At 34.2% G+C, this 17,967-nt stretch overlaps 2 protein-coding genes across 2 annotated transcripts; both read right to left on the reverse strand.

Annotated features, from left to right (window-relative positions):
• Positions 1 to 3,000: 3,000 nt before the first annotated feature.
• LOC126809562 (lysosomal acid lipase/cholesteryl ester hydrolase) lies at positions 3,001 to 8,821 on the reverse strand. The gene is made up of 8 exons (XM_050534191.2): positions 8,728 to 8,821; positions 8,412 to 8,529; positions 5,269 to 5,467; positions 4,922 to 5,165; positions 3,892 to 4,041; positions 3,662 to 3,733; positions 3,456 to 3,527; positions 3,001 to 3,252 (listed from the first exon to the last, which is right to left on the reverse strand). Exons 1-8 carry the CDS (start codon positions 8,734 to 8,736, stop codon positions 3,001 to 3,003), a joined length of 1,116 nt encoding a protein of 371 aa, XP_050390148.2. The 5' UTR covers positions 8,737 to 8,821.
• Positions 8,822 to 10,045: 1,224 nt separating this feature from the next.
• On the reverse strand, positions 10,046 to 16,443 carry LOC126811847 (gastric triacylglycerol lipase). Its single transcript, XM_050537793.2, has 8 exons — positions 16,346 to 16,443; positions 13,544 to 13,661; positions 12,923 to 13,121; positions 11,722 to 11,965; positions 11,380 to 11,529; positions 11,046 to 11,117; positions 10,838 to 10,909; positions 10,046 to 10,381 (listed from the first exon to the last, which is right to left on the reverse strand). Exons 1-8 carry the CDS (start codon positions 16,352 to 16,354, stop codon positions 10,136 to 10,138), a joined length of 1,110 nt encoding a protein of 369 aa, XP_050393750.2. The 5' UTR covers positions 16,355 to 16,443; the 3' UTR covers positions 10,046 to 10,135.
• Between the last annotated feature and the right edge of the window lie 1,524 nt (positions 16,444 to 17,967).

A 17,967-nucleotide genomic window follows, 5' to 3' on the forward strand; every position in this document is an offset into this window, starting at 1 on the left:
GCAAGCGAATTATGTAAATAAAATTAAACCACATGTTAGTCCCGAAATGACCTAGTTTGTGTTGAGTGGACGTTAAACCCCATTTCTCTCTCTCTCTCTGACTCAATGACAGACCTTATGATACAACGCGCACGTGCTAATCATTCGGCCACCCAACCTCACCGTATGTTAAATGTTCTCCAATCTTGAAATCTGGAATAAAGACTAAGCTGATTTTGTGGACAGGGCCGTATTAACCTGTGGGGTCCCGTCACATTCCACATTTACGGATGCAATCCGCCCCTCATTGGCCAATGAAATAAAATCATGGTGGTGATTGTAAAAAATTGTATTATCCGTAAGGACAGCAACCTGACCACTTTAACCGAATACTGTATTTTTCCGGGTGGTGTGTGTGATTTAGTCGGAACAGGAGGGCACTTTCGCCTATCTATAAACTTTAAAAGTTCAAATGTCAAAAATATTTGATGAATAATACAAACCTGTGGACGTGGTTTGGGAAAGTAAGCTATCTTGTATTTTGTAGTATGTAAAATTTCAATAAACGCATTCAGTTAAGTTAGGAAACAGCACGTAGACCAAGTCATGATTTTGAGACCCTATACACTACGGGCCCCGATTTGCTTGACTAGTTTAAATGTGTCGAAATCTTATTACTTCTAAACTGTATACTGCATAACATTAGCTTATCAAAAGCAGGACTCCTTTCAAAACGATGTTATATTTTCAATATCAGAGACACAAAGGGCAAACAGCGCCGAACACAATATCAATCCTTTGGGAAAACACCACATTTTCGGGCAGTGTGAAGTTTTTCGATATTGGCGAATAACGAAAAACAACTAGCTCGTTTTTCGATATTGGCGAATGTCGAAAAACGAGCTTGAATCTCAAAAAAGTAGATTTAATGGATGTACATCGACAGAATGTCTCCAAAACACATTTGATTAAATCAGTTTTGTAAAACGAACTAAATATATCGTAATAGAGGAAGCCTGAGCAGTGTATTCACATAAAAACTGCTCTTTCTCCTTGTTTTTTTGATATTGGCGAATCTCGAAAAACGAGCTACTCGTTTTTCGATATTCAAACTTGAATCTCAAAAAAGCAGATTTGATGGTTGTATATCTACAGAATTTCTCCAAAACACATTTGGTTAAATACGTTTTCTAAAACGAACTAAAAATATCATAAATGAGTATGCCTGAGCAGTGGATTCACATAAAACTGATATTTCTCCTACAAATGTGTTTTGGAGACATTCTGTCGATATACTTCCATCAAATGTGCTTTTTTGAGATTCAAGCCTGAATATCGAAAAACAAGCTACACGTTTTTCGACATTCGCCAATATCAAAAAACAAGTAGAAAGAGTAATTTTTTATGTGAATCCACTGCTCAGGCATCCTCATTAATGATATTTTTAGTTCGTTTTACAAAACTGATTTAATCAAATGTGCTTTGGAGACATTCTATCGATGAACATCCATTAAATCTACTTTTTTGAGATTCAAGTTTGAATATCGAAAAACGAGTAGCTCGTTTTTCGAGATTCGCCAATATCAAAAAAACAAGGAGAAAGAGCAGTTTTATGTGAATCCACTGCTCAGGCATCCTAATTTATGATATTTTTAGTTCGTTTTAGAATACTTATATAATCAAATGTGTTTTGGAGACATTCTGTAGATATACATGATTAAAATTTGTATTTTTGACATTCAAGCCTGAATATCGATAAACGAGTAGGTCGTTTTTCGAGATTCTCCAATATCAAAAAACAAGGAGAAATAGCAGTTTTTATGTGAATACACTGCTAAGGCATCCTCTATTACGATATATTTAGTTCGTTTTACAAAACTGATTTAATCAAATGTGTTTTGGATACATTCTGTCGATGTACTTCCATTAAATGTACTTTTTTGAGATTCAAGTTTGAATATCGAAAAACGAGTGGCTCGTTTTTCGACATTCGCCAATATCGAAAAACGAGCTAGTTGTTTTTCGTTATTCGCCAATATCGAATAACGAGTAGCTCGTTTTTCGTTATTCACCAATATCGAAAAACGAAAATCGAGCTAACTTCACACTGCCACATTTTCGATACTATGCTAATTGCGCGCTTGCTGTAACATATTCTTTGTTATGATCTACTGCTTTGGGGTCTAGTTGTATATTCGTACCTTTTTAATTCCCTTTCATTAGACTTTAAATTAGCTAAGAATCTGACTCAGTATCATCCAAAGTCTTCGACATTGAAAACATTAATTATTTGTCAATTTAAATCAACATTGAAGTTGTGATCTTACCGGGAAAATATGGGCTTCTGATATCAAATATTTAAGACAAAATAAACAGTTTACCAATGGTAGACGAATCGTGTACCATAATGCGTTTCAGCGCCATTTGTAACAAGAGACTCCAAAAATGAGGCTAGATATATTCCACAAGTTATGTCAAACGGTGACAGCATATTCTTATCTGGAGAGCATGCGTAATAAATACTATCAGTGTAAACTGGAATAACCAGACGCTATAGAGATTGCCATTCGATTGAGACTTCTGGCGTATTTCGCCGAACATAATTGATTTGAAATTAGAGTAAAAACGGAAACGATTGAATGCAAACCAGTTGATATATATTACATTATTATATGCGTTGCTACCCATTTGTATCAAATTCTAGGTCCCAAATATTAGCGATTTAGCTCCTTTAATATAAGTTGGCATGTAATCTTGATTTTTTTTCTCTAGAAAATGTGTTTGATTCTCACATAGGTGTACAATAAGTATCAATAAAGACAATTACATAACGGATATTAAGAATAAATGGAATTTAAAAAAATATATATATTTAATTTATTTTCCGGTGTTTAACGACTATCAGTATTCTAACAGTTTACAAGGTGCCTACTAAATATATGTTTTTGTCATTAATTTAGCATTACTATAAGTAATAAAGAACTTCGTTCATAGATTGTATAGGTTTAATCATTGCATTTTTCATATATGGTGTAAAGATTTGTTTTTGCTTAAAATGAAATTTTCGATAACATTGTAACATATATTTGGTGCATCTAGTCCATAAATAAAGTCGACATGTTCCCAATAACTGATGTATTTATCAAAAACCACTTTTTTTAGTTTGGTTAACAACCATTTTACGTCTTCTGGGTCTGCTAACCAATCTGCGCCACCCCTAAAAATAGCGACGGGAGTAGTCATATTCTCTGGGTGGTAGACAGGTGGTGTTGCCTAAAATAAAGATAATATAAGAGATATAAATGGTCGTATAAAATTTATTGACACGCAAATTTGAAAATTCAATGGTTCTTTATCAAATCGTATTGATCTTAGCCATAAATTTTGTTGCGGACATAGCCCTTCACCATTAACTAAAAAGTTTGATTTAAAAATGAGCCTGATTTACAATTATATTTTTAGTATATAATTATTACCTGTCCGTAATGTTTCAGATTTTCAGCTGTTGACCCATAATCATATTTCTGAAAGGTGTCGGTTCTTACACCCTTAAACAAAAAAATCAAGATTGGAATGGTATAATACATTTTTTTTAATTCATGAATTAAATGTTATAAGAAAAAAAATTATAGGCATCGGTTTGAATGAAATAAAAATAACGCTTACAGAAATAACTGCTTACCTGTGCAAAGTGAACCATGTTTTTAGCCGATGTTCCTGCAGGATTGTGGGCCAAATAGACAGGAACTCTTGACTATTTAAAGACACAAAGTAATATACTGTATTATTTTTCGAGGATTTCTCCATTACTTTTCGAAAATAGTAGAAATAGAGCCACTATTTAAAGATATTAAAATAAACCATTACGAGAAACATCAGTCAGTAGCTATTTAGAATTAACGGAATACTAACCTTATTCATATTTTTAATGTCAAACCCATCAACAATAAATAGAAAATTCTCACAGATGCCAGAAACATGCGTACATACATCCTTTGCCAGGAATTTTTTGAATTTACTTGTTGGTAAGAACTCGCCTTTTCCAAATAATTTTGATAAATACTGGAATTAAAATCAACAATTACATACACAGTTTCAATAATTAGTTAGTGTACCTGGAAAATTATTTTTTCCAACAACCACCTGTTATGTGCCACTTTCATTCGATTCTTAGCGTAAATATCTTGCAAAGTTAGAATATAAATCCCATTACAAATTTGTACTTGCTTGTTAGAGAACAGATTAATTGCATGTCCTTTATAAACCATTTATTGAGGACCTATGTCTATAGCAAGCGTTTTATCATTTGAAGAGTAGTTGATGTACTGTTCTGTTGAATTAAAGTCTCTGATCGTCAATTGATTGAATTTGAATCCCTTACAAACTACGATATTGTGAAAGTGTATACTCTAAAAGGAACACCAGTCCAACCCCCCCCCCCCCAAAAAAAAAAACAAAACAAAAAACAACAATGGTTCAATTCCGTTCAGTATTAAAGAATCTACAACACTCTCAGAATTCACAAAGCAAAAATATCTTCAATTTATCAATTAAAACCTAAAGAATACTTTTATTTTGGCAAGAGAAACTGTCAAATCATTCATTGTAAAATGCAAATCTCAAAAAGCGATCTCAACCATCATAAGTTTCTGATGCACATAAGTAACGACTTTTACTTCTCTTTTATTGAACTGTCCTTTGTATTTGGTCACAATCGACACTTTGGACGGCGACTCGAAAAATACAAAAACTCTTCTAAGCGGAAATAAAAATTGTACAAAATTTAGGGTGGTTTGGAGGAAGTTCGGCGAACGCTCATCTGAAATACTTTGTAGGCTATATTATAGTGCTGGGACAGCTGGGTGAATCTAGTTGGTTTTTTTTGAATATCATATAGTAAAATTACTTATATCAATTTTGTTATTTACAGGTAAGCACTTACATCTATTTGATTAGAAAAAGGTGCCAAAAGTCGAATAGGGCTTTTGATATTGCCAACTTTTGCGACTGGCGCTAAGGCTATAAAGAGTTTAATTTTATCAGCCAGAGTCTGATTTTGACTGAACCCGGCAAACCCTATCATTGAGCCCTGAGAATGACCCACGTAGGTTATTTGTTCTTCTCCTGTGTTCAATATAACGTAATCAACCACAGCTGGTAAATCATATCTAGCCATTTCATCAAAACTGAAAATAAATAAAACGAAGTCAATAATCATTCCAAGATATATTACTAAATGGTCATTTATAACCTATATATGAGCTAAATTTATTTTATCATTTTCCTCACCTCCAGTCCCAGAAAGCCTCCTGCGAAGGTTTCAAATGGATGTGGGCACGCGAGTAATTATTTCCCCTGCTGTTTCCCAACCAAACATCTACTCCAGCATCAGCCAAGATGTACGCCAAACTCTCATTGGCCAAATCAACTAAATAGTTAGTACTCGCTCCCAAAAGTCCATGCTGTAAGATAACCACTGGTTTTCTGTCTGAAAATAATCAAACTTTAGTACGGATTACGGCTTTAAATGTGAACGTTTTTGTTGTCACCCGCTTCGTCACAGATATCAATGTAACTGTATTATGGGTTTACTAAACTACTAGGGCATATTAAACTAAACGACATTTGATTGTCAGACCGAACCAAACTGACAGAATTGCAATCGAATGACACAACATTGAATCCCGAGAGGAGAATCTTGACGTAATTTTACGTTTCAGATATGCTGATTGATCCGGATGCAGGTTCTAAATTCTTGTGTTTTCTCGATTGACACATTTTGTTAGTAGCCCTTTAGCTAACAACATGGACCCCATCATAAGGTCCATGGTAACAAGAAACGATAATAAAGCGAGTATCTTTTAACTCCGGAAATTAAAACAAAGAATTCCCTAAAATCAGACATAAAACAGCGAGAAAACGAAATACCAAAGATAACAATAAACCAACATGAAATCGAAATGATACTTATCTCCCTTAAAGAAAACCGTGGTCCAAATAATATAAACAAAGATTTCCTGAAAACACTAGCGAAAAGTATTAGTTCTCCACTCAACCAGCTTCTTGAAATATTACTAGAAAAATCTATCATTCCAAATTGGTGGAAACAGGTAAACGTTGTTCCGATATCACTTCTTAACACACTGGGCAAAATTTATGAAAACGTCATATTTAAAAATATCTATAATTTCACAATAAATGAAAAGTTAATAACACCTAATCAAGCCGGTTTCCTGCCAAATAACCCTGCTTCTAACCAACTGTTAGAATTATACGATCATATATGTAAGGCCTTAGACAAAGGTGGCGAAGTAAAATAAATATTTTTTGACATTATTAAAGCTTTCGATCGCGTCTGACACACTGGAATAATTCATAAATTAAAATCAATTGGAATTAGAAATAAAGAATTATAACTTTTGGAAAATTATCTATCAAAACGAAAACAATAAGTAGTAATAAACGGTATTAGTTCATCCCCGAAAGTAAACAAGGTAGGAGTTCTACAAGGCTCAATTGTAGGTCCTTTGTTGTTTTTAATCTTTATCAACGACATAGTTTATTTCGAACATACACCCATTCGCGGACGACACGTCTATATTTTTAATTATTGATAATCCTCAACGAGCACAACATATTTTGAGAAAATCTACAAATGGTCGAAAGCCTGGAATATTGAATTTAACCTAGATAAAACTATTAGTTTAACGTTCTCCTGGAAACCGCCTCCATCAAACTTTAAGCTGACATTCAACACATCGGAAATACCGGGCCATTTGTAATATTATAAACATCTGGGCATATTCCTTATATATAATAATAGATGCACGTGGAATACTCATATTGATTACCTTGTAGCAAGAACCAGTTATAACGAGATTACCACGAGGTACATCACATGATATCCTGTATAACGAAAAGGGCTTTTGTGCGCTTAGCAAACGCCGTTCTATCATAAAATGATACTTCCATGATAAAATCCATCAGCGATACGAGACTGGAATAATTTAACTCCTAGTATTAAAGAATCTACAACACTCTCAAAATTGGAAACAAAAGTATCTCCATTTTATCAATTAAAACCTAAAGAATACTTTTATTTTGGCAAGAAAAACTGTCAAATCATTCATTGTAAAATGCGAATCTCAAAAAGCGATCTCAACCATCTGATGCACATAAGTAATGGCCCTTACTTCTCTTTTTTGAACTGCCCTTTGTATTTGGTCACAATCGACACTTTGGACGCCGACTCGAAAAATACAAACACTCTTCTAAGCCGAAATAAAAATAAAGTTATGAAGAAAACATTGATCTCTTCCGACTTGTTTTTAAATTTCTCGAATTAACCAAGCGTTTTAAACGATCGTGATAACTTGTATCTCAGTCAACATGTACAGGAAAATAGAATTATTATTATAACAAGCTAATGATCAATGTGTATTTATTAATAAAGCTTCAAACATGCTATATTTTAAACTGAGACCTTCTGGACATTGATAATTAATGGCTAATTCAAAGCTGGAACCAGGAAATGATATGATTATGTTAGTCCTAAAAATAATCATTACACCTTCCTTGCTTCCATATTTGAATTTACATATTTTATCCATAACTTTGGTTTAAATCACACAATATTTTTACAGATATATATATATCTTTTTAAGTCGTCATATATGTAATGATCATAATTATGGAAACGATTTTATATAAGCACTTTTGCTTATTACTACATCCAATTCACTTATATTTTCAAAATGATTAATTGTAAATACTAATCTTCTCTGTTTAAACCAAACGATAGTGTCTCCCAAGAAATATGACGTACGCTCGTCGAAATGAAATGAAATGGGGTTTAACGTCCTACTGTTCTGCTCCTAAACTGGGCTAATGAAGACGGGCATACGTCATACAGTGTATGAGGGAAATTTTGCTACGGCCTACTCTTATATCGAATTCCAACTGCCAAGGGATATTTTACGTGCACGCCAATATGTACACGGGACTCGGTTTTTCGTCCCATCCGAACGACTAGACAGCTGTCCTTGTCAGGTCCTCCGTCCTGCATCACTGACAAGGTGAACCATGCCGGAAAATCTGGATGAACTTTCTCGGCCAGTGCCGTTATATCGGTGACTATACACCTGACGGACAGACAACTCTATGATCTTAAATTTATTATTCAGATTGTATACCAACCAACCTGTAGAAGAATTAGTATTACGACCATGTGGTATTCTCGATTTTTCGTCCCATCCGAACGACTAGACAGCTGTCCTTGTCAGGTCCTCCGTCCTGCATCACTGACAAGGTGAACCACGCCGGAAATCTGGATGAACTTTCTCGGCCAATGCCGTTATATCGGTGACTATACACCTGACGGACAGACAACTCTATGATCTTAAATTTATTATTCAGATTGTATACCAACCAACCTGTAGAAGAATTAGTATTACGACCATGTGGTATTCTCTGCATTGTTAATATATAACCATCTTCTGTTATAACTTGATGATCTTCACATGGATAACCTTTACTTGTTATCAATTCATTCTAAATACAATTTAATATAAAAGTTTGATGTTTTAGGACATCGACAGTATTGGTTAAAGACAAATTAAATCAGTAAACCCAGTATAATTAATGTAATAGTCTACACAACATCTTTATTTTATACATTTCTTTAGTTTTCCTCCTTATTCTATAAAAATGATAAAATTTATCATTAAAGAGAAAATATGAAAAACGTACGGCATCCATGAAAATTTCTGGATCCACTCTAGTCTGCGAAACATTATGGTGGTGCTGTGCCGTACAAGTACTTACTAATATCAGGAGAAGTAGCATTCTGTTACACTGACAGAAAGCAATTACTTCATATATTTACATTAAAGAAGGCCTTATAAATAAAATAATCTATCGATCATTTTGATGACCTGAACAGTCTTATCTTTCAGATAAGCTGCCACAGGTCACCTAGATTATAAAAGCTGTTTCTAAGAGAAATGAAATGGGGTTTAACGTCCTACTGTTTTGCCCAGAACTGGGCTAATGAAAACGGTCATACGCCACACAGTGTGCTATGAGGGAAATTTTGCCCGGACAGCGGCACTACGGCTTTCTCTTATATCGAATTCCAACTGTCAAGGGATCATTTACGTGCACGCCAATGTGTACAGGATACCTCGTTTTTTTGTCCCATCCGAACGACTAGACAGCTGTCCTTGTCAGGCCATCCGTCCTGCATCACTGACAAGGGAGAACCACGCTGGAAAATCTGAATGAACTTTCTCGGCCAATGCAGGGATCGAACACCCGATCTCCAGGTTAGCGAGCCAGCGTCATACCCAATTCGCCACCGTGATCCCCGTTTCTAGGAGAGTACTTGATATGTTTTCGGAAATATTCTAACTCCTTCCCCTTCGTATTGTTGAGGTTATAATGAAATATGTGTTTGTTAGACAACAAGTGATCGAAATCTGCACGTGTCTACGAATCATTCAAGGATCTAAACCTCTAACTTAATATTTTCCATCAAATTAAAAATTAAGAACACGAATTAATATCGGTCCATTTCAATCAACATTGGTGTTGTTATCTTGCCGTGAAAATATGGGATCCTAATATCTGATATTTAAGACATTATGCACCATTTGTAATGAAAAAAGAAAAACAGAAATAATTAGTACTGACTGATTCACAAACGACTGAATAATAATAATAAAAAACGCGTAGAATGGACTAAGCAGGCGTGAACGACAGCCGTTAAATTTGGACTGTTCACGTATTTCACCGAACATTATTGGTTAGGAATTACAATAAAAAAGTTAAAATTTGAATATAAATCACTTTATATACATTCATATTACATTTAGACCCATTTTCGTCAAGCTTAAAGTTCCAAAGAATATAGCCATACGCGCTTTAACACCCACTCCATTCACTTTCAGTCGAACGTTCTAATAAAATAACAACTAGTATGTTGATACGTTTATAGGGAAGGATATTTTATTGAAAACCATAATGTTTTAACATAGAAGGAAGATATCTGTAGGTTGAAGTATACTTAAAATTTCTGTAATAATGGCGACCCTTTCACTTTTAGTTTTTATATATGTGTATTAAAATGTACAAAATGCAATATTTAACTGTTTATCGTCTAATACACAGAGCTGTTTTTGTGGAAAATCAAATCATGAATAACAGTATAACACACTGTAGGGGCATCAAGCCCAAATATAAAGTCGATATGGTCCCATTGCGGAATGTCTTTATCAAGTACCATATGTTTTAGTTTAGGTAAGAGCCATGCGACATCTACTGGATCTGCTAGTATATCATTGTCACCTCTAAATAATGCTACCGGTGTTGTCATGTTCTCTGGGTGGTAAACTGGTGGTGTTGGCTGTAAAACAGAACATGGGCTGGTACTTCACTTACAACATAATTTCTAAAATGGCTAAAAGCAATATGCGTTAACATCAGTGAAAAGGTCTGATTAATTGTGCGCAAATTAGTAAACAAACCGGATTTCGCTTTTAAAATCATTAAAAACAAACATGGAATAGTATAGAGCTTGCCCCACCATCAGATAAACAAAATTCCATGGCTTTGGATAATTTCTGGATTACTATTTATGGTTGAGTATGGCCTTCCGTGTTCATGTTGTGACTTTAAATATTATATTCAAAGAGGAAGGATAAATAGAATCACAAGGTTGAAGTTTTTTTATATACCTTTACAAAATATTAGCTCACTGGTATTTTTTCAAAATTTTAATTGTTTTCCTTATACACTCAAAGTAACAAATTAACCGATACAAGCATATCTAATATGTGTTGGTATAATAAATTTTTATTACCTGCCCATAATGTATGATATTTTCAGCCGCTGATCTATAATCAAATTTCTGAAAAGTTTCAGACCTTACACCCTGCAATATTCAAACTGTTAAGTCCATAAAAAAGTTTCACTATTTTATTTTGTTTTAATATAGAATATAGACTTTGTAATATAATTGGAAAAGAATATCTACAGCGAAGACTTCCATATTCTATTAAACTGCTTACCTGTGCAAAGTGAACCATGTTCTTGGCAGAGGTCCCGGCAGGATTATGAGCCACATAAACAGGAATTCGAGACTATACAAAAGTATAACAAACAAAAAAAAAGTAATGGATGATAACACAACGTACCGTCAATCTGGGGTAAAGGGGTCAACTATGATCATTTAATCACATAGACAAGTTTCAAAAATAATGTCATTACGGTATATAGGCTTTACTCTTTGACAGTTTTACTAGGTTTTCGAGAGAAAAGTGACAGCTTGGTCAACAGGAAATTAAGTTAGAAGATAAAAACGTGGTATAAACAATGCTAATATAGTAAATACATTATACAAACTTCATTTAAGTTGTGTAAATTAAATCCACCCAAGAGGAACAAAACATTTTCACAGATTCCTGATACATGTGTGCAAACATCCTTTGCCAAAAACCTTTCCACTTCACCATTTGAAAGAAATTCGCCTTTGCCAAATAACTCAAACAGAAACTGTAATATATTATCACTGTATTATTTATAAAATATAATATAGATGATATTAAACAAGTATTTATTTCAGCCAGATTTTAATCATACCGAAATTTCATTCCGTTATTGATTTCATTTGTTTACATATAACGGAACATAAATAAGTGATATTTTGAACATTTAAAATAGAGACAGTCCATATAGTGTTCCTACCTCCAATTCGTAAGCGAATGGTGCGAAAAGCCGTATTGGACTCTCGATGTGGCGAACTCTAGCAACAGGTGCTAAAGCTACAAAAAGTTCTATCTTCTCGGACAAGGTCTGGTTCTCGCTAAATCCCGCAAAACCAATCATTGTTCCTTGAGAATGACCGATATATGTTACTTTATCTGTCTGTGTTGTTGATGTTACGTAATCTACAACTGCAGGTAAATCATATTTGGCCATCTCATCAAAGCTATAATATATAAACATAAACTAAACGTAAAGTACCGTCATATATGTAGAACTCATAGAAGTAGTGTAGACAGGGCTTTAGGTAAAATCTATGGTATGGAAGCGTCGTGGTAGGGTTCCCCTCATGGATAACGTAATAATCTGAGCACAGTTGTATGTAAAAGAAAGCCTAAAAAACCTGCAAATGCAGATTTTGAAAGCATAATGCTCTGCACCAATCTGTTTCGTCGAGGATTACGAAAGTCTTCTAATATATCTGTAAAAGATGACTGCCTTCAACACGTGACGTCACATCACGCGACGTCAATCATTGACTCAATGGCGCGTGCATTGTTTACATAAGACGTTATTGAATCGGGCAGAATGCTGCCTTTAACTCATTTTAATACCCATTTACACTAAATGGGAAATAATTTTTACCTACAAATACTTCAAACGTCTTTTTTTAATTTTTCTAATACATAACAAAAAATGTTATAGAATTTAATTTGTCTGAGGAAAAGAGTTAATATTTTTTACTCATTAAGTCGCATAGATGTCATCCTTATCAGTGATTGTAACGGCCTAGCGAATATTCACTGTCGATCAGTGTGGCTGTGCACGACCAAATATTTCGGCAATGTTCATTATTATGACTAAAGACGAACTAGCCTAACAAGTATCACCGGGTTGTAATGTTTACTACCAAGGCCGCAGATCCCGGGGGGTGGGGGGGATGGGGGGACTGGGGGGGATTTCATATGCCTCGCCCCCCCCCCCCCCACAAAAAAATCATCGATAAAATTTCAAAAGTCTTATTTTCAGCCCGGGAAATGTAGCCTATATATAATAAAATTTAATAAGATCTGCGGCCATGTTACTACAATTGTGAAAGGACAAGCAGTGATGAGGATATTATGCTTCCATGTTAAATTTGCGGGCGGGTAAAAGATAATCTAACAGAAAGCAGTTTTCTAACCTCCAATCCCAGAAAGCCTCCTCCGAAGGTTTCAGATGGACATGCGCACGTGAGTACATGTTTCCTCTACTGTTGGATAACCACACGTCTGCGCCTGCGTCGGCTAAGATGTAAGCTAAACTTTCATTGGATAAGTTATCCAAGTAATTGGTACTGGATCCCAGCAATCCATGTTGTAATACTACTACTGGGCGTCTTGCTGAAACATAATAAAATTGTGCATTTGTTCAATCATTTTACTGCTGTAGATTTATCTCTTTTAATTGAGACGTTCGTGATATTCCCAACTGATCACCATGCACCAATTTACTTTGCAATTATCCCTCGAGGGGGTGTTGGAATTTGATAAATCCGTCATTAGATGCAATAGATACGTGTTTGAACCAAACTTGATGTATCTAGATCAGTTTTTATTATACATGTAGTGGTATGTTTTCTTTAAATACTTTAAGGCCTATAACTATCTAGACGTCATGAATATGTATAACTTGTGCACGCGCACATTCGGATACTTGACGACGGATGGTCGTCGCATGGTATAAAGCTAAATAAACGTCTACCTTGTCGTATCATCATCTATCGGTAGCCATCATGGGCAGCACTTAACACAACAATACCAACCTGTAGAAGAATTAGTATTACGACCATGTGGTATTCTCTGCATTGTTAATATATAACCATCTTCTGTTATAACTTTATGATCTTCACATGGATAACCTTTACTTGTTATCAGTTCATTCTATATTAAAATACAATAAAGAGAAGGTTATAATTATTTTTAAATAAAATAAGGAAATCGAAAATTATAATGTATAATAAATGTTCATATATATAAAAAAGAAAATATAAACTCTAAGAAATAAATCTTCTGGCAAATCAAGAAACTATGACGTACTAACACACGCGAATCAGTTTGCGTGACTATTACAGATAGAACTTGTTCTGCTCCACAAAAATCTGTCCCATATCCTAACTATTGATTAGTTTGAAATAAATTTGATACCGAATATTAATTAAAGGATTAAGACCTTTCGGATCTCTATTTGGCGTCACATAGTAGATGTAGCACAAAATGAAAAGACATTTGTGGTTCTCTAGTTAACCATGCAAATCAGAAGCGTTGCGAGCTTTTTGTCATTTCGACGCCTCTTGTCGAATTTTGAGCAACCAAATGAACCCTCGGGGGTGGGGGGGGGAGGGATTTTGGACCAGTTTTACTAATAAGATTGTTCATGATTTATAGTCGTAAGTTGAATCGTTCTTCCGTGTTTTTGCTCTGAAGATGGCTTAAATTCTATTTCTCATTAACAAATTATAATATTGTGTCTCTTCGGCACCCCTTGTAAAACCTCCCAAGGAACCAAATATTTGCCAGTTTATAGTCATATGTCCCCGAAATCTTTTTGTGATTTTGAAATCGTTTTGTTGTTAAAACTGTAATAACAGAAGCATACCATTGACATAATGCGCAACCTCTTTCCGCTTACATAAGAATACGGAATATTCCAATCCTTCGTTAGAAAAGATCAAGATAACGCAAACCGCTACTCGTCGGTGATTGGACGGTTAGAGGCTTTCAGATATAAGCTTGCGGTACTATTAATTTGTGGGCACGTGAACTCTGCTATAGAGACTAACCGACTTAAACTGTACAATCGGTTATGCTATAATATCCCGTTTAAGCGTGCTTGAGTACGAGATTGTGCAACCTACATACAGAAGGTTAAAACATATTTTTATACATTTATGAAAATACTTACAATGTGATTAAGGTATGATACATAACAATACACTTTATAGATCTTATAAATAATGGAAATCAGATATACATGACATGTAATATGCCAAAATTTACAAAATATGATTCTTCATATTATGGTTAATAAAATGAATACTGTAACATGATAACTATTAGGAATGATTATATAATTATGTAGGCTATACGACTACTTATCATTGCATTTGTAAACAGAAATAATCCGTAAATTCCTGGTCATTCCAGTGTAATTTCAAGACATAATTCACATTTATAACACATTTTCTCCCCCCACCTCCCCCGAAAAAAAAACCAACAAAAAAACCCCAACAAAACCATCGATTAACAGAAAAAAGGAGTTAAACTACGGAATTCGTCCACAGTACACACTACTCTAATTGAGGCGAAATTTTAAAATTAAGATCATTGGATCTATGTTATTTGCAGAGCTGTAAAGCGTTTAGATGAATTATTGTTTCAATAATAATTGATATTTTAATTGCTATATTCATATAATCTTTTATAATTGTTAAAGGTTTTAGAAGATACACTTCAATTTGATGCCAATATACTATTAGCCTGGTGTGATAAAAACAATATTAGATTGGAGCCACGGTGTCTAAGTCAGTAAGGCGTTGTCTCGCTAGCCCAGAGGCTGAAAAGAACAGCTGTCTAGTCGTTCGTTCGGATGGGACGAAAAACCGAGGTCCCATGTACACATTGGTGTGCAAGTTGGCAGGTGGAATTCGATATAATAGATAGGCCGTAGCCCCGTTGTCCGGGCAAATTTCTCACATAGCACCCTGCATGACGTATGCCCGTCTTCATTAGCCCAGTCGAAGAAGAACAATGGGACGTTAAACCCCATTTCATATGAGATCGAATATATCGAAAATCAAAACTATTCTAATCACGGCGCAATAGAAAAGAAATATCCTCCCTTCTATATACTTTAAAAACATTACTAAATTACGTTATGAACCATTAGAAGTTGTCTCCTCGGTAAATCTATTGGGTGATTTTCTCAATCATAATCGAGTATATTTCTAAACAATTAAGCCAGAAGCTATTTAAAATTAAAACATATCTTCCAGCTCCATTCCGAAACCTTTTCTACAATGCCCATTTTCAACCACATAAGATTATTGTTCTCCAATATGGGGCAATTGTGAAGCTAAATCTCTTGACCGTCCTTCTCGACAGCAAATATATAATAATTTTAAAATTAATTCTAGATGTAAAAAATACTGCCGACGTTTACCTTGGATGTTAAACTTCACCTTTACCTTAAATCTACTTCACATATCTTATCTTAGCTATTGGATTTTTTTTATATCTCTTATTATATACATTCTGTTTACCTCCATATTATAAGCATGTACATATTGTATATTTGTTAATATGTATATCTATGTATTCAGACTTTCTGTTTTTTGACCCGCATAATACAGTATATAGTCTTATTAACTAATTCTGTATATTTTTCCCCTCTCTGTTGTAAATTATTGTGATATGTTATTTGATTTGTCACACTAAATCATTTGTATTATATTTTCTATGAAGGGTAGGGTGCTAGAAAGCTATTATAGCCTAACCTTCAACCCTTCTTAAATAAAGTCATTATTATTATTATTATTAAATGCAATTTAAATTTATGAAATACCTACCGCGCCCATGTAAATTTCAGGATCCACGTTGAAAAACCTTATAAATGTATAAAACGTCTCCTTTAAGACTTGACTAAAACCAGGAATCTGTTGAGTTTGAGCACTACTTTGGTGAATGATGCCAAAACACGCAAATGTGAAGTAAAGAAGCAACATTTTAATTGAATTTAATTCCAAATGAAATTACAATAGACCCACTCCTGTCGATGTTAAGCAGAGCTACTATAAAAAGCTATCTCTCTTTCCAAGATAAACAGTCTGCGATATGAACAGTGTGGAAGCAGGCGTTAACTCGCGAGCTACTACTATTACAAAGATAACTAGAACTGCGAAGCAGTAATGACGGGTTTCACCGGTGCCACGTTACCCTTGAACTTATGTCACTTCCGGTACCAATGAAACCGTTAAACAGGTTTCCACATAAGCATTGCACACATGAAATAAAATGGACGCAGAAACAACCAAATCCAGCAATCAATTCATTTGCTACATGTCAGTGATCCTGTCAAAATTACATTACTTCCGGTGATAATGAAAATGTTAAATTGGTTTATGAAATCAGAAATAGCATCATCACATGGTGAAAATTTTATGTAAATCCTATAATAATTGCCACCTTTATAGACCAAAAACCTTGAAAAATGACTTGTAGAAAATCGCCTATTTCTCTGCAACCGTACAAGTTAGAAACCATTTTGAGGTATCTGTATGATCGAATGAGTTCATTCTATTTGTTGATTGGAATCAAATATCATAATTTTAAAAACATTACAAATCTGATTCATTTGAATAAAATATCTGTTTTGAAGGCTAAAAATACAGTTTTTGCCAAAATGACGTTACTTCCGGTGATAATGAAAATCTTAAATTACTTGTATGAAATCGTAAATGGCATTATGTATCACACAGTGAAAATTTCATGAAAATCGAATAATAATTGACACTTTTATTGACAAAAAACCTTAAAAAGTGACCTGTTGAAAATTGCCTATTTCTCCGCAACTGAACAAGTTAGAAACCATTTTGTGATATCTATATGATCGTAAGGGTTCATTGTATTGGTTGATTTGAATCAAATATCAAAATTTTAAACAAATAACAAATATGACTCATTTGAATAAATTACTGGTTTCGAAGGCTATAAATACAATTTTTGCCCAAATTACGTCATTTCCGGTGATATTGAAAATGTTAAATTGGTTTGACCTAGTTAAAATTGACATTACACATCAAATGGTGTCACTTTTATGAAAATCGAATAATAATTGACTCTTTTACAGGCAAACTAGCGTAAAAAGTGACTCATGCAAAATTGCCCATTTCTCGGCAACTGCGCATATTACAAATTAATTTTCACATACATTCTCTCCGTATAGATTATTGCTACGAGTTTATGAAAGTTACGAAGTAATATTTTAAAATATGAAAACGCTGGATGGGTTGTAAATAGCTTAATTTTACACCTTTTTTTCACCTTTTAATCGAAATAGCCCAACATTTTGTGCTCCTTTAAAGGGCGCACAATTTCAGTTATACCAGATTTGAAAAAAATAATATTTGCTTTCGAAAAATGGTACCTAACTGTCAAAATTGTAGTTTTTTGTCAATTTACGCCACTTCCG

This window comes from Patella vulgata, chromosome 2 (assembly GCF_932274485.2).
Source record: "Patella vulgata chromosome 2, xgPatVulg1.2, whole genome shotgun sequence".
Lineage (NCBI taxonomy): Eukaryota > Metazoa > Mollusca > Gastropoda > Patellidae > Patella > Patella vulgata.